This window comes from Anguilla rostrata, chromosome 3 (assembly GCF_018555375.3).
Source record: "Anguilla rostrata isolate EN2019 chromosome 3, ASM1855537v3, whole genome shotgun sequence".
NCBI lineage: Eukaryota > Metazoa > Chordata > Actinopteri > Anguilliformes > Anguillidae > Anguilla > Anguilla rostrata.
Genome location: NC_057935.1, coordinates 44681391 through 44707116, shown reverse-complemented (window position 1 = coordinate 44707116; position 25726 = coordinate 44681391). Strand labels below are relative to the sequence as shown.

The 25726-nt window shown below is 41.5% G+C and overlaps 1 protein-coding gene across 1 annotated transcript in view; it reads right to left on the bottom strand.

Moving 5' to 3' along the window:
- Nucleotides 1–25726, bottom strand: part of LOC135250969 (E3 ubiquitin-protein ligase SH3RF3-like) — a 121102-nt gene that overhangs the window by 20920 nt on the left and 74456 nt on the right. Inside the window, exons 2-5 of the mRNA XM_064327862.1 lie at nt 18006–18281; nt 12485–12580; nt 2734–3072; nt 808–920 (exon numbers count right to left, since the gene is read on the bottom strand). Of these exons, the coding sequence (XP_064183932.1) occupies nt 808–920; nt 2734–3072; nt 12485–12580; nt 18006–18281 (824 nt within the window). The remainder of the gene's footprint in view (nt 1–807; nt 921–2733; nt 3073–12484; nt 12581–18005; nt 18282–25726) is intronic.

The window sequence follows — 25726 nt, the reverse complement described above, 5'->3', positions numbered from 1 at the left end:
TGTTTCAGAACATAGTTTGCTCATGATTATGAGTCTGCTAAATCCATGTCAATGTAGTCCGATTGTAGCAGAGACACTACAATGGAAAACCAACTGAGTGAGGTCCCTTAAGCCCAGCTAGGTATCTTTGTATGGTTTCACTGCTTTAAAATGGAGAATGAATGACTGCTCATGAAACAGAAAGTTAAGATCCTATCAGTGAATGGGTATTCAGTTATCCATAGGCAATGTAATAATTCTTTGAATGAAATGTCACTTATTCTCATGTGTAAGACCACAAAATAAAACTGTATCCTAAAACAGTTTTCTGTTTTCTGGGTTTCAGTCAATGGATCTAAACATTGAAAACAGTATACCTCTCCCTATTGACAGCCCCTTTGCCAATTCACTCATGAACACAAAGTCAAATAAGTCAGTGGATATTAGTCAGCAAAGTACAAATCTTTTACATCCAAATTAACTGGGATGAGAACTATAATACATGAAATAAAAATATGTATTTGTCTTTAGATATTTCAAATGAATGTCTCACCTCTTTTTGATATGGTTTATGCATCTGTGCCACCCGCAACGCAGCCTACACCTTCATCATTCTGACTACAGTTTATAGATTTTTGGAATGTAGACTGTATTTAATAACAAAGTGCACTTGTGTACTTTTGCCAATTTAAGCCAATTTAAAACATTCATATTAAAGTAAAGGGGAAACATAGTGCTTCCCACAGAGTTTAAACCACCGTGCAAACACATTTAATATGAGCTTTCCCACCTCAGTCAGGACAAATGAAACCATGTCACTGGACTTACATATTCAAGGGCAGCTGGACCTTGGCAACGGCGAGCAGCTCCCCGGCCACCGAGGCCACTCTCGGCGGGACTGCCGCCGCCGCATTGGACGTTCCGCCAAAGGGGGATGTGTCCTGTTAAAAAGAGGAGGATGTGTCAATAATTCCAACCAAAATCTCCAATTCAATGAGGGTCAGTGCCGGTGGTGTAAGTCCAAAAACCACAGAAATCTACCATCTTTCTAGAGTGGTGCCCTGACCTTTCCCAGCCAGCAAACATACAGTGCCCACTAGATACTCGCTCATATGCCCACTTGCAGCCCGCAGTTAGCACAGCTGTTGGTCGACTGGCCTCATGCAAATCGGGACTACGGAGGACCACTAGCAGTCGAGATGAAGACGAGCTGCTGGGCCTGCCATTAGCAGACTGGTGTAGTGCTAATTTGCAAAACCCTGGCCTGTCTGGTCACCCATGGCAGCACGATGGGTCCCGCCTGCTGGGTTTCTCTCTGGATTCACCTCCAGGTCAATTTGTTCAAATTAGCTGAGTCCACATAGAGGCTGGGCCAGTGGAAGGAGGAGTTCCCTGACTGCGAGACAAACCCCCTCCTCTGTTTCGTCACCCATGACGTTTTGGCTTAGAGCAGCGGTGTGCAGACTCTGTGAGCTATGAATTAAAAAGGGGAGAGGGGAGCATCGTGGACCTCCATTCGTGCAGGAGAGGATCATGGGATAAGGGATAAATACAATGCAATGGCAACAGGAATTAAGAATGTTCTTGTTACAGGCCATTTATCCTGGATGGGAAGTATTATCTGCTATATTTTGAAAAAGTCCCAAAATCCATTACTGGTGTTTAAAGACCGACATTGCTTTCAGGGAAAAAAACAGACTGAATGTGTGCCCTGCATTCTAAACTGACAGCATGCTTTAGGAAATGCATTTCCTCTGATAAGGACATGAGAAAAGGCCTTCCGTGATGTGAACAGTGCAGTCTGGCTTTTCAGTGAGGCTTAGACTCTTAAGCACCAGGTCAGTCCAGTCACGTCCCCAGCGTCGTAACCCCCTCTGCAGGCAGTCTGCCTGGCTTGGCTAGCAGGCTTCGCTTCACTAGTGACCGACAGTGGCAGAGGTTCGCTGTCCAAACCCAGAGCCTGTGCCCTGGGCTGGCCTTCAGATGAGATGGGGAAATTCCCCCAGTTGTGACTGGAGAGCAGGGTCTTCAGATCATTCAGGCCCTTGCACCAGTACTCCCATGCATACAGTGACAGACTGCCAAGTCCTGCTCCAGAGGCTTGTGCAACTCCTGCAATGCACAAATTCCCATCTGCACAGCAGGCCAGTATTAAATGAGAGTGGCTTTGTGTGCCACTCCGCATGCACACATTTCCCATCTGCGCTGCCCTGATCTCTGTGTGTGTGTGTGTGCATGTGCGTGTGCGTGTTCGTGTGCGCGTGCGTGTGTGTGTGTGTTTGCTTTCTGCATGGACAGAATTGGGTGCCTGCACGACTGCACCACTACCCCAAATCTCACATGTTCACTGTAATTTTCCATTTATAGAACTTATACAGAAGCTTTTACTTGCTTCCATTTTAATTCACTGAATGGCCAAGTAAAGCACGTATTATTTTTAAGACACACAAAAAGGACAAAAAACTGGATGTAAGCATTGCGGCCTCTCTTAGACAAAAATGGTTGTAAAAAAATGGCCCTATTGTATTTTAAAATATCACATGGAAGCAAATGTGAAATTTTGAAATCGGGAGACTGAAAGAAAGTGAGTGTGAGAGAAATTCACACAAATTTGTGGTGCCAATAAAGCACTTTGAAATAGAGAGTGAGAAAGCATGAGAAAGACAGGGTGAGAGAGAGAGCGAGTCCAGCCCCCTCCCCCCTCAGATTCAAGTGGAAACATTAGAATTCGATTGAGGTTAGGGAAGGTCCTACCTGCGGGGGGCTGGAGGCCAAGTGGGGGCAGTCGCTGATGCGGGCGGCGGCTCGGGGGTCGGAGGAGCTGATGAGGACGGGCGCGCTGATCTCCATGGAGTGGCGGTTATTGAGCGCCTGGGCCGTGCGCTGGGTTACGCTGAGCGCCGTGAAGGAATGCCGCTTCTTGGCGTTTTTCTTGCCGTCGGCTCGGCGGTGGATGCCGCTTGCGGGGCCGTTGCCGTTCAGGGCGGGGCCGGGGCCCGAGCAGGGGCCCGCCGGGGACCCGGGTTCTGTGCTGGGGCCCGGGACAGGACTCAGCTTGTCCAGCTCCATCAGCTGCTTGGCAGGCTCATTAAGCTGGGTAAGGGAGAGAGAGAGAGAGAGAGGGAGAAAGAGAGAGAGAGGGAGAGAGAGAGAGAGAGAGAGAGAGAATGTGGGATGGGCAGCATTTCAAATATGTACATACAAATGTATGTTTGTGAACGAGTATGCGTGTGTGTAGTGCATGTGAGATGGTGTGTGTTTTGTTTGTATGCATGCGTGTGAAAATATATTTTAGAGTATTTCTGCCCATGGATGTGGGGCAAGTCTGAAATCTCATACGGGACGTGGTGTGAGTTTAGAAGGAGCAGTCAAGGTGTTTTTGAGGGCACATGCTGAGGGGTGTATTGGCAATGCCCTTAATGTATGTTCCCTGCATGTGTCACATTTTTCACTGATTAATGTTGATTTCAAGGGCCCTTTGGAGATTATGCATTTCTTCACTCACACCACTAACTTTCACAGCGAAGGGCATGCAACACATTTACAACAGTGTGCTAATTACCCTTTTTACTGGCCACTGATTGCCTGTGTCAGCTCATTTTATGTAGACCAAAATAACCTCCTGATTTTTATGACTCTCCCAAAATATTTTTTATCTTAGCGAATGACTCCAATTAACCCTGAAATAGGAAAGTGCCAAAGAACTTTTTTGAAATCTTTTTAATACAAAAACACTCATATGAAACATTCTCTGTAATGTTTTGCAATGTTTTGTGTTGATAAGCAATTACAGTGGAGGAGAAGAAAAAATGGACAAAAGATAAAGGGTCAACAAGACCCAAGAGTTTTGGATTGGAACTCTTTGCCAATCATTGCTAATAAAGCGTACATGAGACCTCAATGTTAGAGATTTAAATGGGAGGGCCTGTGGTGTTCTAGGTCTAATAGCACATCAGAGTAATTGTACCCACCCTGTCAACTGTCAGAATACTGAGAAATTCTAATTAATATGACACCAAGACTTGCCAAAATGGAATCATTTTCCAAGGCAATTTGAGTTTTCAAGATGGTGATAGAAAATTAGACCAAGGAAAGACTAAAACCAAGCAGTGACATAATGAACAGCCAAATAATCCAGTATGGATAAATTTTAAATTACTACTAATCTATGATCTCTGTAAATTCATACAACAAAAGCAAGTACCTTACACAGCTGAAATATGAATTTACCAGTATGTGGATGCATAGTTCACACAGTTCCAATAAATCTTTAAAGAGGGTCATTAACTCTGTAATGAATAACATGTTTGTGAGTTGCTCTTTCCAAAAACATAAAAATAAACACAAACATTCGCCGACACTTCAGGGAAAGTTGATGCTTCCCCTGTGAAAACTGTTAGTCTGCTGTAACAGTACTGCAGGAGCTTTCAGAACAATAAAAGAAAGCATGGAAAATGCATCCTGCAATCAAAGTCTATATACAGTTTAGTGATTTCAAAACTCATTTTTCAGTCCACAGTCCACACACAACCAAATGTTCACAGTTAATTCAACACCGAGGTTCCGAGTCTCATATGGATAAAAGGTACTCTATCAGAGTAGTGTTCTCTGACAGTTGACTGAAAATTCTATTGTTTATGAATTCCCAGAATGAAATCATAAAAGTGAAAAGGGAAACAAATACCCACGGAGCAATAACATAAAACTGTACACTGTGAATTATTTTCAGACATTCCCCCACACCCACTGGGCTGTGATGCACTACTCACAGTGTCAGTCACTCTTTAAATCTTTCTGTTCTGTTGGTGCAATTGCATCTCCTAAGGGGGACTGAGACAGCCAAATAGCCAGACAATAAATAGATTTGTCACCACCAATACCACAACCGTGGCCTGATATGTCCATACCAGAATCAGAAAAAAGATTCTCCATTTCTCATTCTTCTTTTATCCTTTCTATTCCATGGGCCTTTGCATTTTCAGCTATTGTGGTTTACGGTACCTGTATATAGTACAGTGTATTTGGTTTACGGTAACGGTATATAGTACAGTATGTACAGTATGATGTTTATTTCCCATTTCATGGTGCCATAATGTTATAATGTTTGTAACAAATGGCTTCACAGCATTTCTGATTAGACAAATGAGTTCAATTGCTTCATTACTACTAGGATAAGACAGATTTCAGTATCTAGTCTTGATTCTAGCTTAGAGCAGAACTCACACTCGACAGTCCAAAATGATTTTGGGTTGAAAATCAACATTTGTGGTTAAAAACTACTGTGACCTGTGGAACACAGTCTCTGTTAAAACCGACATGCATTTCACATGTTTAAGGACTGAATCGTTTGTCAATTACATGAATAAAAATTCTGAAATACATATAATTGGACCCACATTATGCTGTGACCCTGCAATCTATCCCAGGGGGTTAATTTAATGTGTCTCCTAAGACTCCTTATGAGGTTTTTGCCAATATGTAAAAAGTTCACATGGGGCCTCATTAGAGGGAGAGGCAAACTTTTAACCCAATTGTGTAATGCCATTAATATAGGTCAAAGAAAAGAAGGGAAAGGGCAAAATGTTCTGATTCTCCTAACAATATAAAATTTTTATTCTACAACCTACTTGGGAAACCAACCTGTTAGAAAAACTGAAACAATAATAACCGATAACAGAAAAAAAATTCCAGATGAGAAATACAAGCATTCTATATGTTGCAATGAATTATTTTCAGTGCATGCTACTTATTATAAAATGAGCTGCTTGAAAAGGGCATTTTTATTAATATATGTATTTTTGTAAGTCACAAGTTTAAAGATACCCAATTATTCAATTTAGAGCAATTTTATATTATTTCACAAGGTCTACCAAAAAAATGTTGCGAAGGTGTTTGTAAAAAAAAAAAAAAATTAATTACAGAACATATTTTTTCACCTGCTTTGTCATGATTGGTTATCAGACTGTAAATGACAGGAGCACCCCTCCTTTCTCCTGCTCACACAACTCCTACTCTAAAAATGAATATGGAATCTGAAAGCACTAAGGTTGCCACCTTAAATACAGAAAAATAAGGAAGGCCCCACGTTATGCCCCGCCCCCCACCAATCCGAAAATTTGGACAGATATGTTTGAAAATGTATTGCATACTGATAGACAACAAAGGATGACAACATTTGCACCCCTGCCACACACACACACACACACATAGCGGAGCAGAGCTTGTGGTGTTGCCTGCTACAGTACCACTCTGATTCTGCGTCTCTCAATTATTTTCTGTTATAATTGATCCAATGAGGAATTTAACATTTTATTCTTCAATACAGGATCATTTCATATTATAAGGGACAGGTGGCAACCCCACCATACACATTTGAGCCACAGTCTGATCCCAAAGTCGAATGATGGAGGAGAAACAGGAACCGGTTCAAAAACCAGGGGCCCTGCAGGAAGTGTTCAAATCATAACCTTTTTATATCTAATCGGAAAAACTATAGGTTACCTATTATAGCATACCAGGCTACTTAGCTAGAGAGCTGAAAAGCACATTGAGAGCTTACGTCCAAGCTGTTAATACTGTAGCTGATTATAATTGTAGCTGAAAAGATTAAAAATGCCCCATCAAAGTAATTATGTGACTGATTGAATTGCCTGTAAATCTCAACAGGTGAACCTTTGGCGATTGTTCAAGCCCACCAAACAGGAAAATATATGTTGTAGGGAGTGTTTATGCAAATACTAGGTCAAGATGAGTGGCTGCCTTGACTGAAATAGAATATACATAAGATCTGCAGCTAAATATAACTGGCTTGTTTTGTTCAGTGACGTTTTTCTGGGAGGAAATGTGGCGAAATGTCATATTTTACAGATTTCACGTTTTACGAGCTTAACCAGAAAATGTTAGTGAGACAATGCAGGCAACGGAGTATTTGATAAAAATTGAAATACGCGGGGGCTTGAGTTTAACATGATCAGGAGATGAGCTATATTTTTCTGATGTTTCTGGTTACTTGTAGCCATGTTTAATTTTGTTCATTTTGGCAAATGTGTCATGTTTTTATTGGTTATTCTAATTAATTGATTTTGATGTTTCAATACAGGAGAGTCAGAAGTCAATTAAAGTAAACTGTCCTCAGTCTGACTCTCTAATCATTCATTTCATTATTCTGTTCAGCCATAATACACAGTAAATGATTTAAACAGAGTGTATGTTTTGTCACATCCCAGCAACCACGATGCAACGTAGCAACAGGCTGAATTACAGTGTTGATGAAAATAAAATGTTTCAGATTTCTCTCAACAACTTAAATACACTTTGTGGCCCTTCAATTATAGTACACTACCTACCTCAAGGGGACCAGAGGCAAATACATGAAAGGCCAGATAAACAGGTAAAAAATTTAAATAAGCATGTGATCTGACAAAATTTAAAAATGTGAAAATACAACTGAATTAATTCAACAAACCATATTGTTCCAATTTTTCTTATCTCCACATCAGGGTGGACATCAGTCAATCACAAATCTCAGGAGAGCAGTCTTTTCTTGTACCAAGAGCATAAATGTACTGCAATGTACAACACTTGAGTACAAATTGCAACTTCACCAAGCTGTCTGGAATTAGAACTTATTATTATTATTATTATTAATTACATTTATATAGCACTTTTCCAAATGCTCAAAGTGCTTTACAGTGAAGGGGAACTCACCTCACCCACCACCAATGTGTAGCACCCACCTGGGTGATGCACGGCAGCCAATTTGCGCCAGAACGCTCACCACACATTAGCGAAGGTGGAGAGGGAGAGAACATTTATTTAGCCAATTAAGTCTGGGGATGATTTTAGTGGCAAGTTTGCGAGAGCCAGATCTGGGATTTGGCCAGGACACCGGGGAACCCCCTACTCTTAGCGATAAGTGTCATGGGATCTTTAATGACCACAGAGAGTCAGGACCTCGGTTTAACGTCTCATCCGAAAGACGGCATCTCCTACAGCACAGTGCCCCCGTCACTGCACTGGGGCATTGGGACTTATTTGTACCCGAGGGAAGATTGCCCCCTGCTGGCCCACCCAACACCACTTCCAGCAGCAACTCAGTATTCCCTGGTGGGGAATACTGAGTACTAACCAAGCCCACACCTGCTTAGCTTCAGCCATATGGCTGCTGGCTAATACCTCTTTAGACATTTAAATTTAAATGTAGGGTTAACACAGATGTAATGTCACCTTATGCATAGAAATAATAACAATAACAATAACAATAAGGAGTTCCGCCAATCATGAAGTTTGATGGTGACAACCATTAGAAGAACTCCAATATTGATTGGTAGATACTGTCTGGCTATACTTTCTGGCTATGTGTGGGTATTAGTTTTAGTATGCACTGTCATTGTTCTATTGATTGATGCCATCTAACTCCAAGAGGGTTGGACCTCCTTTGCTTTCTACCTGACTGTCTTGTCTTTACCTTATAATCCCACCCAGGAGCCCCTCAAAGAATATGTTGATGTTGGTAAAAAATCAAAAAAGAAAAATGACACTGCCATGTTTCGTGAAAGTTTTGGTATATTGTTAACTTTGTTATTGCTGAAATTTTTTGACCAAAGGGTATATGCACTGTACACAAGCACAACCTCCAAAATGTGGGCAGAGCAATAATCTGTTACAGTGAATTTATCCTTCAGTTCTGTGAAGCAACTTAATTTTGAGCAGCATGAGACTCACTTTACCATTTTTATCATTTGATTTTGCATCTATTTTTACCCCTCTTTATTTTGCTGCTTGTCTGCTTATATAAATGGTTTTCTGCAAATATGGTGTATTATAATCATCATCATCATTATAATATCAAGATGGTATCGGCATGAACCCGGTCTGGCCTACTCCTGAGCCCTGTATGCACGCTGAATCCTCAGCATTATCTCAAGCTGCTGTGGAACTCCAAGCCCACGGACACATCTCTACCTGCACGGTGAAAACAGAGAAGGCAGTGTGCTGCTGGATGGACACTGCTAGGTTTATGCTCCCCTGTGACACCACAGCCCCAGGACTCCTGAAAGATTGCACATTAAAAAAGAACCAGCCTCACCTTGCTCGCACCTCCAAGCCCTTCTCCAAAATGCACTTTGGGGCTCTGCAAATTGATTAAATGGCACTGAGAAGTTAACGGCGCAATCGCTGAACTGCGCCACTGGAATTCCAATGAGCTTGGGTGCGAGGCCCGGGTCCACAGTATTCTTCTCTCGCGAGCCTGTTCAGAGCTGCAGTGCTCCAGCATCTATCTGACTGAGCAAGATGGCTCTCCAATGCACAGACTAAAGGACTGCTCAAAGTCTGGCAAAAACAGTTTTGTTTTATGACATGCATTGAATAGTAATCATGTTCAGGGTCATAGTTGTTTTTATAGGCTCCTGTATTTACACCAGCCTATAATTACAAAAGCAAAAAAACTGAAGAGCTCATGTTGCTTACTCTTGAGGTTGTCTTGTAAAGACTAATAGCAATAAAGACTTTTACGCTTGAAAGGAGTTAAAGGCCCGTTTGGTGAGTGGCTTTGTCACTGGTATATTGTATAATATGAGGGAAGTTATTGAATTAAATGATTCACTGCAAATTGAAGAGAGGACATCAAGTCAAAACATGCTTTAAACTAACAAGCCTTAAACAGAATATGCTGACATGGCATTAATACTTCCCACCTCCTCCATTAACCAGTGCTTCCAACCACCCACACATGCCGTCTCTGAAACCTGTGTACTGCTGAAAACTCCTCCATTAACTGTGTACTGCTGACAGAATAATAGTATATTCCAGAAAGATGAAGTAGGAAAGACCAGAGACCTATAATTAGCCTTGATTAATTGGACCAATAACATAAAGGAGTAGAGGGTATGGAGGGACCAATGTCATGACCCCTGCATGATCTTTCTGACTTCTTCCTGGGTTCTTATTCCACACCCAGTCTTGTTACTGATTATGTCTATTCATTACCCGGCCCTTTAGTATGATCCAGACCTGGGTCAAATACGTATTTGTTTTGGATTCAAATACTTTCCTACACTTTACTGATCTTGTCTGGTGCATTGGAACCAATTAAATACTCTCAAAAAGTGCAAACCCTGCCTTCTGGCCATATTGGCAGACTCAATTACACCAGGCAAGATCAATGGAGCACAGAAATGTATTTGAATCCAAAACAAATACATATTTGACCCAGGTCTGGTATGATCTATTACACTTTCTATCATCACCAAACCTATACTATATACCCCTTCACTAAAAACCACTCTAGAGCAGGTTATGTCCAACAGCCAACTCATAGGCAGTAGAGCCAGATGTACCATTGTGGGTTTGGCTTGCAGACCCATCCATCCACCCCCACCATCATCTTCCTGAGACCTAGCAGGAAAAAGTTATTTTAATTTATTATTATTAAATGTCCCTTGAAGTGTAGGTTTCAGCACAGTAGAATATATGGTTCTTATGTTATTATTTGACTGAAATGCTGTTACGTCTTCGGTTTTTACTAGAAATGTAATTTAATCAAAATTCTTGCACTGCAGGGCCAGGCTATATTAATTATGCATCTCAACCAGCTCAAGCTCATTCTCTCTAGGTTTCATAAAGAGATTAGAGCTTAAAATAAAATTCATAAAGTGAGGCACGTACTGTATGACCTTAAAATACTTGTTAAATATTACTTATTTTTCAACTTTGCTTTATGTCCTAAGGGACACATATCAGTGTCTTATCATTATCAACTTTTGAATAGGATGGAGAACAAAGATGTAGGGAGATTAGATTGGGAGGGTCCAGTAATTATATAATGCCATCAGCAAAATTCACTTCTCTGAAGGGTTTTTTCTATGACCTATAGCTACCTAGAGGATATCATAGAAAGGTAGTGCACAATTATGTATTCAGAAAGTTAGTATGAATTTGTGGCTCTTGGAAATTTTGTGCAATGGCTGCAAATTGTAAACTGGCCTAAATGACTAGTCATGTACTATATTAACAAAGAAATGTATGTGAGGGTTCTGTAATTTGACTACCAAACACGTGGATTTTTTAAGAAATAAAAAATGATTACAGGTTTGTCACTGTGCATGATACACTCATGACCCATGATACTGTTATGGAATGTCATTAGCAGCCAGTGAGTATGACTGCTGTAGACTATGGTTACTGGATGTGACAAAGCAGACCATTAATTTGCATACCACAGAGATTTTGGTATATCAAACTAGATGTATTTATTAAATTAAAATGCAAAGGAAAAACAGGTTTCTCACAAACACTCCTGGTTTTGACCCACGTTTAATTCAATTACAGCCAGGAGTGTGTTTGTTTTCATTTAGTTCACCTTGCGACACATACACAGTAAAGGCGTACAGACAAAACCATTTGGAAACAACGCGGTTTCTTGGGTCTGAATAGGTTACTCATTTCAAGGTGAGAACAGAAACCTCCAGACCAGGGTTACAGACATTCATAAAAATAAAATATGCATCCTGGGAAAGATGAGGCCCGCACCTGCCTCTGCACGCCTGCCTCGCCCCCATCTTCCCCTGATGCCACAAAACTCATCCTGCCAAACCAATGCGTGATACATCTAATGCGCCTCTTTATGTGCCTTATGACAACCCTATACTCCTGACAAGACGCTCTGGCCCAGGAAACTCATACTTCTCAATGAGGTGCTTGACACTTCTATGCTCCCAGAAGGCATTAGTCTCCTTGACATTTACGCCCCCTGGTAGTTGATTTTCTCCACCCCCATCCATCTGCAAACGGCTAAAGTTCATGAGATTTGCCGGTAGTTACTGTAAGCCCATAGATAAAAATGAGTCGGTTAGAGGACAATTTTATTTGATTTATTTGAATTTTTCCTCAGTGACTGTGCTGTGTAAACGCTTGGGGTGAAGATAAAGGTGGCAGTCCTGATGGAGAAGGCATGCATGACTGCTGTCAATGCTTCACAGGATCCTTTAGGGGAATACCTGAATCATAAGTAAATCAGTTTGGGTCATCCTTATGCAACAAAAATATATTGGCATATATTGAAAATATAATGTAATATATTCAATGGTACATTTTAATATATGAGTCACCTGAAATATATTTTTAATACAGGCAACTAGATGGTCATCTGTGCTTGAAAAAAAATCAGTTTGTTGTATTCATAAGTGTATACATTATTTCTGCTTATTTACAGAAATCACTTACAAAAGTCACTTTTTCACATAGTGTAAGCCATCGTTATGTACTGATATCACTACTATGAATCATTTAATGTTGATACCGGAACAACTTTCCAGTGTCAAAAAATCCCAAAACATGAATGCTGATGTATTAGATCTCTGTATAGAGGGGAAATATTTTTTTGTTGTGTTTGGGACATATGCCTGTCTTTTCAGCAGTCAGTCATGGCATGCAATAGGGCAACCTTTTCTGGTGAAAGGGCTAAGATATATGCTGCAGATTATTGAAACAGCGGGCTTCTTACCTCCACATATAAAATTGGAAAAATCCCGATTTTATCTCCCAGCATGCCCTCTGCCCAGTTGTCATCCACTCTTCGGATCACAGTCAGTATTTCATCCTGCAGGCCAGAAAATACCCAAAGAGGAGTGTGAGCTTTTTAACAGCTTTTTTATACAGCAGTCACAGTGAGGGATGTGTATACAAAATGCTCCGTCACTCTCACTCTCAGGACACTGCTGAAGCTAAGGCTTCCACAAACACACACACACATACACACGTGCGCATGCACGCACACACGCACACACACATACACACATGCACGCACACATGCACGCACACACGCACACACACACACACACACACATGTACGCACACACACACACACACACACAAACACACGCACCATGCACAATAATACCGCACACACACGTGCATACAGTACAATCATTGACAAGCACACTCACACACATACACATGCGGGCACACATACATGCACTCAGGCACACACAAACACACACACACAGACACACAGCAAAGGGAGGTACTGTTATAGTATTGATTTAGAATGCTCCGGAGGGCACTGCACTTTCAGAAGCTCGGTTGTTCTATAATTCATGATGAAATATGGTTCAAAGGTAGTGAGACCCGCACTATTTATATTGAATTGCCATAACAGCAGGACACTGGCATTAAACACACTACCTACTGGCTAAACCCTCCCCTGTCAAAGTTCTCTCCATAACCCTGGACAGTTACAAACTGCTCCTCCTCCACCAAGAAACTTGGTACTCCATTTGACAAAAAGCTCTCCCTTACAAAGAAAGTCACATAACTTACTTGGTCCTGCTCATTCTTACACAGTAGTATCATACAAAGAAAGTCACATAACTTACTTGGTCCTGCTCATTCTTACACAGTAGTATCACAATAACCTGTTCCCTTCTCATCACCTTCTCATGCCAGCATAACCACAGCAGCATAACTCAATGTTTTGCACATATGCCCTTATTCATTTTGTTTTTTTGTTTTTGTTTCTGTCATGCAGTGAATGCAACTTGCAGTAATGACCTGGTAATTCATGGTGGATTCACTGTGTTTTCCAAATGAAACAGATAAATCACTGAACATAGTGCATGTGCTGTAAACAAGTCTACATAGCACAAGACCTGACATCCATGAGGGTGTCCTTAAATAAATGCATTGCACATATAGAATTGTATATGTATGTACATTCTAATAAATATGAAAGCCAAATAAGTAAACCATTTTGAAATTTTTGAAAGGCTATATTACAATGTATATATATATATATATACATATAAATATATGTTGCCATATCTGATTGCCGCAATTTTTTTGCACATGTTCATATATTTTGAGGTGTTTTAATCTCTTTTCTGTACCTGATAATATACTTTATTCCAACATACAGCAGTATTTTCCATTTCTGTAAGGGTGGTGGTGGCTGGCACAATGCACAAGCTGTTTTTGGGCGGTGTATAATGGCATCGCAGTTACAATCCAGGAGGAGGGAGGTAAGAGCTTCCAGAAGCATGTGTCCCCCGACCTTCTCTCCAGTCAGATGGAGCTTGTTGCTAATTAAGAGCTCTGGGAGAGCTGGGAATGCGGTGGCTGAGCCAACAGCAGCATTAGGGACACTGTCTCCTCACTGGTGTGGGTGAAGGACTGGCGGACGGCCGGTTCCCTGGTAGATTTATTGCACACAGCGAGTGCCAGACCAACATGGGAGAGAAAGGCGGGCTTTCTCTCCCCTCTCCTCGCTCTGAAAAAAGAACAATCAAAAAAGGCAACAAAAGCAGCATCCTTTATCAAAGGCCCTGTGCACCAGGGCTTCTGGCAGGCGAGACACAATCAGAGCTCATTTTTCATAAATCATCTCGCTCTTTCTCCTCCCTCCCGATCCTATGGCCCAGGAATAATGATAATGAAGATCATCCCCCGTCTTTCCCCAAGGCCCACAGCCACGGAGCAGAGGCAATTGGCCTGGCCCTCCCCTGACAAGAGGATCTCCAACGGATCGATTCCTCCTTGTCGGCAGCAGAATGGAACTGCGGCGCGTTCAGGTCGGTTGGCTGGGCTCCATTCAGTCCAGTTTCAGCCAAATGTGAGGAGCACCATTGGGTTGCTTTGATTACCCAATAATACACCTTGTAGGCTGGATAAAAATGTTGACTGAGATGTGCACAGTTTAGTGTTAATGAATGTGCATGAACCCCCTCCTAAGATGGAAGCTATACAAGTCAGTGTCTGTTGATTGCTCGTCACTGCACTGCTTCTGCTTGCTTGAGCATTATCAATGTGACTTTCCAATTAAATTTGTTTATACTTCTGAACAAAAATGTGTCCACAGTGAATAAAATGACATTTGTCTACAATGAGTAAAATGAATATGACAAACCAGGGAGTGAGGCTTATATTATGCCTTTTTCCACTCAAAGAATATGACATTAGTAAATTTCTAAACAAACTGCAATGCATATTTCCACTCAAAATCTGATATGAACATATTTAATAAATATTTATGGAGCTACTGAAGAACGGCCACCTTTCTCACTGTCAATTCACTGAGTTTGACACTCTTAATTCTAATAATTATGAATAAAAATTTTATGCAGTGGAAATGGCATAAGATTCATTTTAATAAATGATAAAAATATCACAAACAAGACAGACTTAAAATACAACAGAAAAGAAAATAGAAAACAGAGCTTGGTAATTTTCTTTTCTTTAGATTTCAGAAATGGGAAGATTCCGTTAGCAGTCTCTCCGACTCCGACTTCACAGTGCAAACATCTTCCCTCTTTCCTTCGGTGCGTTCTGCCTCTCTCTCTCCTCCAGAGCTTCCTCTGGGGAGCCGATGGGAGAACGGGGAAAGGACAGAGAGAGTACGGGATCACAGGCGCCCTACCAATCACATGCAAGTGCCAGCGAATTCGCCTGCTGACAATGCAAGCGCGCACGAGCAAATTACTGCACTAAGGATTTGAAACGGACCAGTGGGGGAATACAAATGAGGGGGAGGGGGGGAGGCATGATAGATTCAGAACCTGAATGATCAAACCAATGCTTTTTCCTCCCCCATTGGTCATGCATTGCACGTGGAAGAGCCAGGCAGAAAGAATGATAGATCTGACTCCGTGGAAAATGATCTCTCTATCCCGAGCTTCGCACCGACATAATTACACACATTATATAGAGATTTGGGTACCTGGAAATTGACTCGCTGAATGCGTACTGAACTCTTACTGTCACTGCCTGATGTGGGCACTTTTGAGAGAAGATAAGATGTTGCATTATCTCTTTGTCCACAAGACCGCAGTCTATAATTTACATTTCATCACTGGAATTGACCTCACTCTCGCTGGGAAAAGGTCTGAAAAAATGACAATCAGCTCCAATGACATGCTCAATATCAGCCAGGCAAGTCAAATTAATAGAATTTTCTGCGAACTATAAAAAATCATTTTCACAGAATTAAATAAAATAGTGCGAACAGTTGACACAAGGCCCCACACAGTAAAAGTAAGCCTATAAAAGCATTAAAATGGGTTTGCTTGTATGAAAAAGTATGAACCCAACAGGGAACAGTGCAGTCTAAAAAAAAATCCATAAATCCTTGGAATGGCGTAGTAGATGTTGCCCAAAATAATTGCAGCATCCTTAAAAAACATCACGCAATATAAACATTGATGTGCTATGTGAAGGAGAGAATTAGAGGTCAGACTGGGAGGAGTTTATACAGGGGCATGGACTCTGACACAGACGCAGATGTTTGGGTTTAATCCAGTGAAAGGACACAGTGTTGCACAGGGAGGCTCCCTAAAGAAGTTAGCAGTTAAATGTACTTCCGTGGTCTGGGTCATAGGAGGCCCAAGGGGTAAGATTTTATTTGGAAATGACTGATGAGGCCATCAGATGCAGATAGCGGTAATAAACTGTGTTATTCATAGACCGTCTCTCCAGCGTTTAAATTCAACAAGCCAATCAGTCCATCCCTAACATTAATAATCACTGTTCATAAAAGAGCTGCCTTTCTTTTCCTTTCTCTGATATTAATAAAAGAAGAACTTGGCACACTGAGTATATTGAAAATCTAGTTTAATTAGCTGAGCTTTCGGTCAAATTTCTCTGATATGAAATACATAGGGGTCACTTTGTATGAAGAGCAACTTCTTAAGACCTTCACAAAGCATACACATGCTGTCATTAGCATGATATAACCTACCTATACAGTGGTTGCAGGCTAATTACAGGAGTAACTGTTTTAACAATCTTTATTTAAATGTGTACCTGAAGAACTATAGCATTCAAACCATGTCCAGTATTTGTTTGTGATTGCTTCTAAAGGCCTTCATGTAGCATACACAGTTATTTAATAACAATTATGTAATTACTACTTTATAGAGCAGATACAAAATAATTATGGGCAGAAAAACTATCATAGTTTACATATGATTAATTTATACGGCTGGAAATTTTACTGAAGTACCTTGCTGAAGAGTAGAGCAATAGTATCTCACCCTATAAAACACAATGTCTCTGCGGGTACTTTTACCAGCAACCTCTGACATACTCAGTTTCCTTACCATTATACTATACTGCTGCCGAACATAGCACATTGTGTACAAAAACCACTAATGAATGAGCTGTGTCATGATCATGGAGGTGCCAAAAATTATTTGTGAAGGCCTTATGAAGACACATCTCACAAATAAATGCACGACAACCATTAGACGATGGATAACTGTAGTGTTCACTACAACCATTAGTCGTGGATCACTAGTGTTATTCAGTAAGATCAAAAACTGCCCTGGATAATTTCAAAAATATACTACTGAGAAACAAACACTTTCCAGATTCTCATGCAACGGGGAAATTCTTAAAGGCGCCTTTAAGGTTAAATGTCAAATTTAAATGTTTGTTGGACTAAAACACATTTGAAGCATCAGTTTCATTAGGCTGAAAAGCTCCTCGATAGAAGAAACCTTGTGTAATTAAACTGGCTGCTCCCTTAATGAAGCTGTAATGACAGCTGGACTCGAGGTGAATGCACTCGACAGAAAACTGGGTTGGAACAGAGCGAGAGAGACAGAAAGCATGGAAAAGAAAGCGTGTGTCAGCGTGAAAGAACCAGCCTCCCTCTATAAATCACACAGTAGTGAGAGACCAGCAAGGAGATGAGAAGCAACAACTGAGGAGACTGTGATTGGAAACAGACATCCCTCCTGCTTACCTGTGATAAAATACAGACTAGAAGGGGAACTCCTGCCAAACATCATCAGTTGGTATGTTTTGTTTTCCCCTGAGAATAACTGATGTTACTTGTATTTCACATATCAAAAAACAAACCTTTCACCTGCATCTTTCAAGTTTTTGAAAACAAGCATTCTTTGTCTTCTTTCAGAATTTCCCCTTAAACATATTTTTTTCTCTCATAAATTATTCTTACTGTAGAGAACAACATACTAGATAATGATTTTTGCCTGGAGTTCCCTTTTAACAACTACATAAAAAGAAATTACCTTGGTGAAAGTCAAACAGTCCTTGTCCTGGTCCTTGTCCTTAACCTCAAAGTCGTAGAGTGCCTTGCCCTGGGGCGGGGTCTGGGACAGGGGCTTGATGCACTGGATGTAGCTTGCCGGCAGGAAACCATGGCTACCGTTTAGCTCCCCGTGGTACCAGTTCTCATCCACCTTGCGTCGCAGAATGATGATGTCTCCCTTGTTGAACTTGAGGTCGCCCGGCTCTTTGCCCTCGTAGCTGTAGAGAGCTTTCCCACAGGGCAGCTGAGGAACATTCTGGAAAGAGGCAGCATTGAGACAGTCAATTACAGATACAGGTATGGCAGCGAACAGAACAAGCAGTCTTACAATCCCCTTCAAAGAGTGGTCAAAAATTACCAAGTTTTCCCTAAATTCCCTTTTCGGAGTTGTTTTTTTTTTTTTTTTTTTTTAACTACTTCACATAATTATTCTGATGTAAATATATAGCCATGCCAATGGGCCATGGTACACTTGGTACAATCTGTTCAGTTAAAAAAATCGACTTCTTGTAAGACACTAAATAGACCCTGGGGAGGGTGGTTAAATAGAAAAGGCAATCCTAATTAAACACAACACATAGCTATTAATTAGGCTTAATTAATGAAATTATTTTCTTGAAAGAGATCAGCCACATAGAATACAGCGACATATGATGCAAGATTTGAGCAGGCGCCACTGTACTGTACTAACTCACAGACCATGCATTCGTACTTGAACCAGATACGCACAGGTGGGCACGCGCACGCTATTTTCACACGCACACGCTATTTTCACATTACACCTCATTTGGAATAAAAGAAATTCTTAAGTGAGGTCCAGCCAGCCTGTGAAATGAATGAGAAAAAGATTTTGCTTTTTCTCACTTCAGTCCGAGGGCACTGTAAATAAGCCTGGGGCCGCAGGCTGTTTGTATCTCATGAAATATGAAAAGCCACCTTTCTTCTTCAACAGAAAAAGATGAAATGGAGAAAATTACTCTTCATTACCTTTTCATGACTGTAGTGCTTGGGAGAGAAGAGGACTAAAAGAGTACTAAAATAGCTGGGGGGGGAAGGATAGAGGGAGGAAGAAAAAAAGCAAAAGGAAAGAGGAAGATAAGGATAGACAGAGTGAGAAAAGAGGGGGAAAGAGTGCAAAGAAAAGGATGAAGGATCGCGAGTGCGGGGAAACTATCGCACAACCATCCGTCGCCTCATTAGACACACATCATTATAAGATAATGCGCAACACATTTGTTTGGGATTCCATTAGCACTGCTTGAAGGGAGAACACCAGGGACAGCTGGCAAAGCTGTGCCGCAGGGATAGCATGAGTATGTACGCCTACAGGTAGGGCAATGCCAAGTTAGGGCCACAGTCACCCTCGGGTGGACTCAGTGAAAAACAAGAGCATAATGTTGCTGTTTTGACTATTACTGATATGACACTGCAGGTAAAGGCTTCATGAGAAAACCCGTGTATCCATCTCTGCATTTCATGCCAGCATCATTCAAATCTGTCCTCATCCCTCCCAGCATCAACCAACCTCACGTCACTCCACCTGCAGCTATACCTGCAGTGACTGGTACTACAGAACAGAGGTGGTGAGCAACAGAAGTATGCACTTCAGGGGTAGGTTTCCATCGCCAATCTGAAACAAATGAAACATGAATCACTCGTCCCTCTTACAAGAGAGGTCCTCACTCGGGTTCTATTTCAGAGTACTCAAAATACCGACAGCAATTCTCCCGCCGCGCTGGAAGCGGCAGCGTTCGCTCGGCGGGCAAACTCTCAAAAGTCGCGGGCTGAAACTGTCATTACCGTTTCTTTACGGTTGCTTCCCAACAGAAGGGGAATGGGCTCTGCTTCAACGGCCAGCGGAGCGTAATGACACGTGAAGGTCAGAGAGCTGGTGAGGCACGGATGTGCCTGGCAGGGTCAGGGAGACAGGTTACGTTCCCGGCAGGGCGTTTCAGTTACCTAATGAATGTGATGCTTCAGAAATCCCTACACCCTTTTACAGGTCGCTGAATGGACTTTCACATGGCAAGGCCACTGTAAGTGTCAGTATCAGTATCATTAGAGAGAAAAATGTGGAGAGGATATCACCAGAATTCAGAGGACATCATTTACAACGGCATTCTCAGTCAAATTAGAGCCATTTAGTCTGAAATAATGCGCCTCTAACATTATTATTGAACTATTACTTTGCTTGGGAGGCACCTGTTTCCAAGGTGACAGAAAGCACACAATTTCATGTTTAATATAGACTGTGGATGAAGCCAATCGCATTTACTGAAGCAAATCAGGTTAGGTACCTCCTTCAAGGGGATACTGACCTACTGACTTTACCGAGCAATATTTCGATTAAAACCCTGCACAATGTTGAAAGCTCAAGCCACAAATCATAGCAGTGTCACCTAAAAAATCAACCTTGACTTAAAGAGGGGTAGGGGGATGTCACAGGCCCATGGGGCAAACAAGTTCACAGGCCCAAATAAAGGAAGTACGAACAAAGGTACTTGTGTCAGTGTTGGAAAACTGGACAGTACAGTGCACTAGGATGACTGGGGTGTTGTAAAAACGTTGGGTTGTAAAACATTCTGATTTTGCCATAGTCAGATCATATATATATATATACATCTTCCCAGCTCATTCAGACAAGAAGGCTACACAGTGCTTCTTTCAGACAAAACTAAAAAAATACAAACACCCTTTTGATACCCTGGTCAAGGGCCAGAACAAGATGTGGAATCATGTAAAACATCAGGCTTTGAGCCCGACTTCACACGCAGTGACCCAGAAAACCTGCTTTGTCTCGGCAACCACAACCAACACTGAAAATACCTCTCCCCTATTTTGCAATAGAACACAATAACTCACAGCTGAGAGAAAAAAAGTGTGCACACAATAGAACAGGACTTTTAATAAAAAGTTATATCCCTTCTCCAATCGTCAATGTGTTTGTCTCCTTGGCGAGCCAGAGAGATCCAATAAATGGCCTGTATCAGAATGCATCATCACCGCCCTCTTCTCCCCTTCGCCCCGAAAGCAATAAACACAGTGCCTGCCAGCAACAGTGCAGATGTTTTATGTGTGCGGCTGATCTCAATTACTCTGTGAAGATCTTTAAATATTAATAGAGAAGTCCCCTGGAACGATCTCTCCTGTGTTCACAGCACCACGCTGAACCGCATAACCCAGAAGGCGTCACTCCAAGAGGTTTCATCACCTCCTCCAGGGGGGTGAGTGGAGGGCACAGAAAGGGAGGCGTGTACGAGAACTGAGAGAAAGAATAGGGGAGCATGGGGAGAGAATGAAAGAAGTCCTTTACAACCACTTTTTAGATGTCTAAGTGTTTGTGTGTGTGCAAGAGAGGGTGTGTGCATGTGTGCGCGTGTGCATGTATGTATGTGTACATGTGTGAGAGGGTTTGTGTATGTGTGTGTGTGCATCAGTAAGAGTGTGTGCACATGTGCGTGTGTGTGAGGGAGGAAGGGATGGGGAGAGAGTGAGAGAAAAAAGATAAGGAGAGCAAAAGGATAAGGAGAGAGATAGAAGGATATGGAGAGAGATGGAGGGATAGAAAGAGGGTCTGGCAGGTCAGGTCAGGTCAGACAGAGTGTGAGACAGGAACAGCTGTGCGAGGGACTCAGAGAGCAATGTGAGTGCTGATGGATGGTTCCATTTAGCTTAATCTCGTTCTTACCTGAGTGGCTCATATTTGTAAGATACACTCTTTTGCATTCTGTGGGTTGAGATTTATCGCTGGCTTTCACACACTGTGGCAGGGAGTGATTATCCTGACTGCCTCAGTGCCCCAGCCCTAGCCGCTGCTCTCAGTGGAATAAAAACAGCTTGGCCTCTACTGTGAACTCATTACCTTGTGTACAAGGTGATGACATGCAAGACGTAATCTGATAATGAGACAGGTACATTTTACACGTGTGCTTTAGGGCTTTCACCTTACATGGTTCTGATAAAAGTTGCAAAAATGGATATACAGACACCGATGTACATAAACACGCACTCACACACATCTGGAAAGATGACGTGAGACCTTCACTGATGGAGGTATTAAAAATAGAACTTAATTCCTCATAATTTGGTTTGTTAACTACAAGGAAATGGTTTCCAGGCTTTTGACAGCACAGCATAAAGGGTTTGGCTTTGCACCTGTGCTCATAATGAAAGGAAACACCAGTTGCTATGTTACACTTTATGATCAAAGAGCACTGGTTGTTGCTAAACCTCAAGAACATGAATATTGATTTAAAGCAGAAATATATGGACCATATTGATGTTAGTATGTATTGATGATTTATTTTGTAGGCAGAGCAAACTGGAGGCAGAAAGCACTGTCTCTTGACAGTTTGTCTGATTTAGTGGTGGTAGCAAAAAAAAAAAGATCTGAGTGCTAAACTTTAAAAGTTTAATAGTTAATAGTTAGCTAGCTAAGTCAAAGAAACAACAGTATGGATCCTCAGGACACCAAATTATTTTAAAGGTTTGTCAGTGCAACATAAATTGAGCTACACTAATAAGAATCCATCGATTGCTTTCCCTGTAAGAGATCATTGTTCACTACATTATACAAAGGTATGTAGCTACACTAATACGAATCCATCGATTGCTTTCCCTGTAAGAGATCATTGTTCACTACATTATACAAAGGTATGTAGCTATCTTGTCAGCTAACAGTTAACTTAGCTACGGCTTAGGTAAAACTGAACTGCTCATTTTGAAATAGAATAACTTTTCATCTGCTAATGTCACCTGAGGCCGTACTTGACAGCATGTGTTGTCTTGGGCAGGGCTGAGGTTGTCGGTGGGGCAGAGCTACTTTCCCTGTTAATTTTATGAGGTTTGGGGGAATGAGGGATAAAGTATAGTATGTTTGCATACTTACAGCATGCTGGGAAGGGAGGATAATTTATGTTATATAGCGCAGGCACAAGTCCTCACAATGCTTCCTTTATATTAGGAGAAAAGCCTCTTTGATATGTGTAGGCTACAACAGTTATTGAAGCCTGTTAGCACTGAAAGATAGAAACCATCCAGACTGCCAGAGTTGTTCTTATCTCTGTATCACCCATAATCAGTACATAACCAACTTCTGTAATGCTCTAAGAAGTTAGCCTCTCATAAAGGAACTAATAGTCAAATTGCCCTACTCTCTTCTCATATCAAACAATTCAAGCAAAATTGGGTTGGGCTTGGTTCATACTTGGATGGGAGACCTGAGAAAACAAACTTACGGCTGGAAGTCCTGCAGTTTTGCCAGTAGGGATGCGCTCTTCCCTCTTGACAAACAGACATATCCAGTGTCCCTGAATGGTGATGGGTGCATGTACTGTAGAAGCAGTCACTAGGCTGAAACTAAGGTCCTGGCTCACTGTGGTTATTATAATAGTCACAGTTAAGGCTAACATTAAATGGAGACTATGGGCTATATTTTAACAATCTAAGCGCACGGTCTAAAGCACATGGCGCAAGTGCATTTAGGGCATGTCCAAATCCACTTTTGCTAGTTTAATAGCGGATAATTTAAGCGCAAAGTAAAGCACATGGTTCAAAGGGGTTGTACTTAGTCTCTTAATTAATCATAGGTGTGTTTTGGGCGTAACATGAAATAAACCAATCAGAGTGTCATCTCCCATTCCCTTTAAAAGCCAGGTATGCTTGCACCTTGGCGGATTGCTATTATAATGGCGGATTTGCAAAGTAATTTTGATAAATATTATGACTGACCATTATGTCATGTATTTTTTTAAATATCACGCGTTGTGCACCTATGTAGGCGCATATTACTATCTTAATAATGCGCCCTTAAAATAACAGTAAAATATTGCGCCATTGACTTAAGACCGGGTTTTTGTCGGTCAATCGCGCAATCGCTTTCCGCTGCCACAAGATAGCAATGCGCCAACAATGTGCCTGACCACACCTCATTTTAAGACCAACACGCCCATGGGCGCTCAGATGGGCGCAAGTACATGCTATTTAAACAACGTGGGCGCTGGATGGGAAAATGACAACTGTGTCGGTCTGAAACTAGCAAAGACACTTGCGTTGCGCTTGGCGCCGCTTTGCGCCAGGTGTAAGATAGAGCCCTATGTCTTTGAGTGGCAAAAACCATATATCTTTAATCTACAATTCACAGGTACCCCTTACACTTTTACAGTGCAGGCAAAAACAAAAATCATAGCCAGGCAGCATCTGAGAAAGAAGTCCATTCATTCTTAGTCAGACACACACATTTGCCTCTCTCAAAATAAGGCTGACAGTCAGACAGCCCATGCTGTACACTGGCTGTTCCTGAGTGATCATTGGTTAACATTTTAAAAGCCAAGGGACTATATATCAATGCTTCTTCCGGGTAGGAGGAAGGAAAACTGGTACCCTGCCCAGTCCTCCTCTTAGGGATCTCCACTATACCTAGAAGTCTTGTGTGAGAAGTACGACACCAGCATGTGCAATGGACAGTAATTACATTCACTGGAAGCATTTCAAGCAGCAGCAGCAGGCTGGCTTGCCTTCTTGCTGCTATAGGAAATGTTTGCGAAGATTAGAGCCAGGAAGGTAGAAAAAAATCCCCAGGCAATGACCTAAAACTGCCCGAATGCATTTGATTTTTCTCCACGAGTATAACGATCACACACATCACCAGTTTCTTCTTCAGCCGTTTCTTAAATCCTCCTTCTCTTTCCCCTTCTCAGTCTCTTCTGGAGTTTTCTGTCCTGATGTATAAGGAGGTTGGGGTGTCAGAAACAGCCAGAAGCAACTCTCTCTTTGAGTTCCGAGAGTAAGACATTATCCACTGATAGAGCAATATTTTCATAGCTTAGAAATACAAGGTACATACATGCAGCATTCTGTCAAAAATTAATTATTAGCATGGGGAACCTCTTTGTTGTGCTATATTTATTGCTCTATATTTGTATAATAAACACCTGAAAATGCCTTTTTAAACATGCTGAAGCTGTAATTCAATTTAAAAAATCTAATGCTAAGGGACCTGAAAATTCAAAAGCTCAAAATTTCAAATCTACACCAGCAAAACTAAACTCCTATAACTCCAAGTAAATTCCATCAATGCACCTCCTTTGTAAAACATTTCTTCAGACTTAACCGCTAAATACCAGGTGTTATTTTCAATTGTGTAGGGAATGCATTTTTAATGGAATGTAATGTAAATGGAGTGTAAAGCCAAGGTTATGCAGACAGAAACTGTTTTCCACCATTGCGATTTAAGAGCCTGCATCGTCAAAACCTCAAAACAGATTCAGTCACTCCGTGGTTCCGTTAGTTCCTTTATTAGTGTGGCTGAAACTAAAGCAGCAGATCAGCATCTGGTCTTACAAACATGAGAACATCTTGGGTACACCAACAATGTTTCAGTATAACATGGCATGAACGCTGGCTATGATCAGTGGGCAACCTGGAGGGTGAAATATGATGCTCTAGGGGACTGAATGCACGATTGCATGAATCAGCAATATACAACATCTTCCCATCTTTTGTAAGTCTTTTAGATTTTTTGAGTTCCTGTGTAATGAGTGACTGGGGGATAGGTAGCCTTTAATTTTCTGCCATTTATTTCCCTGAGCGCTGATAATCGGAACGAGTGGTGTTGTTGTCCAGAAAGAAGTTTGTTGCAAGCGTTGACCTCGAATTTGCAGCGTCTTTGTGGCCCAGTTTTTAATAAACTGTGGATCTTTG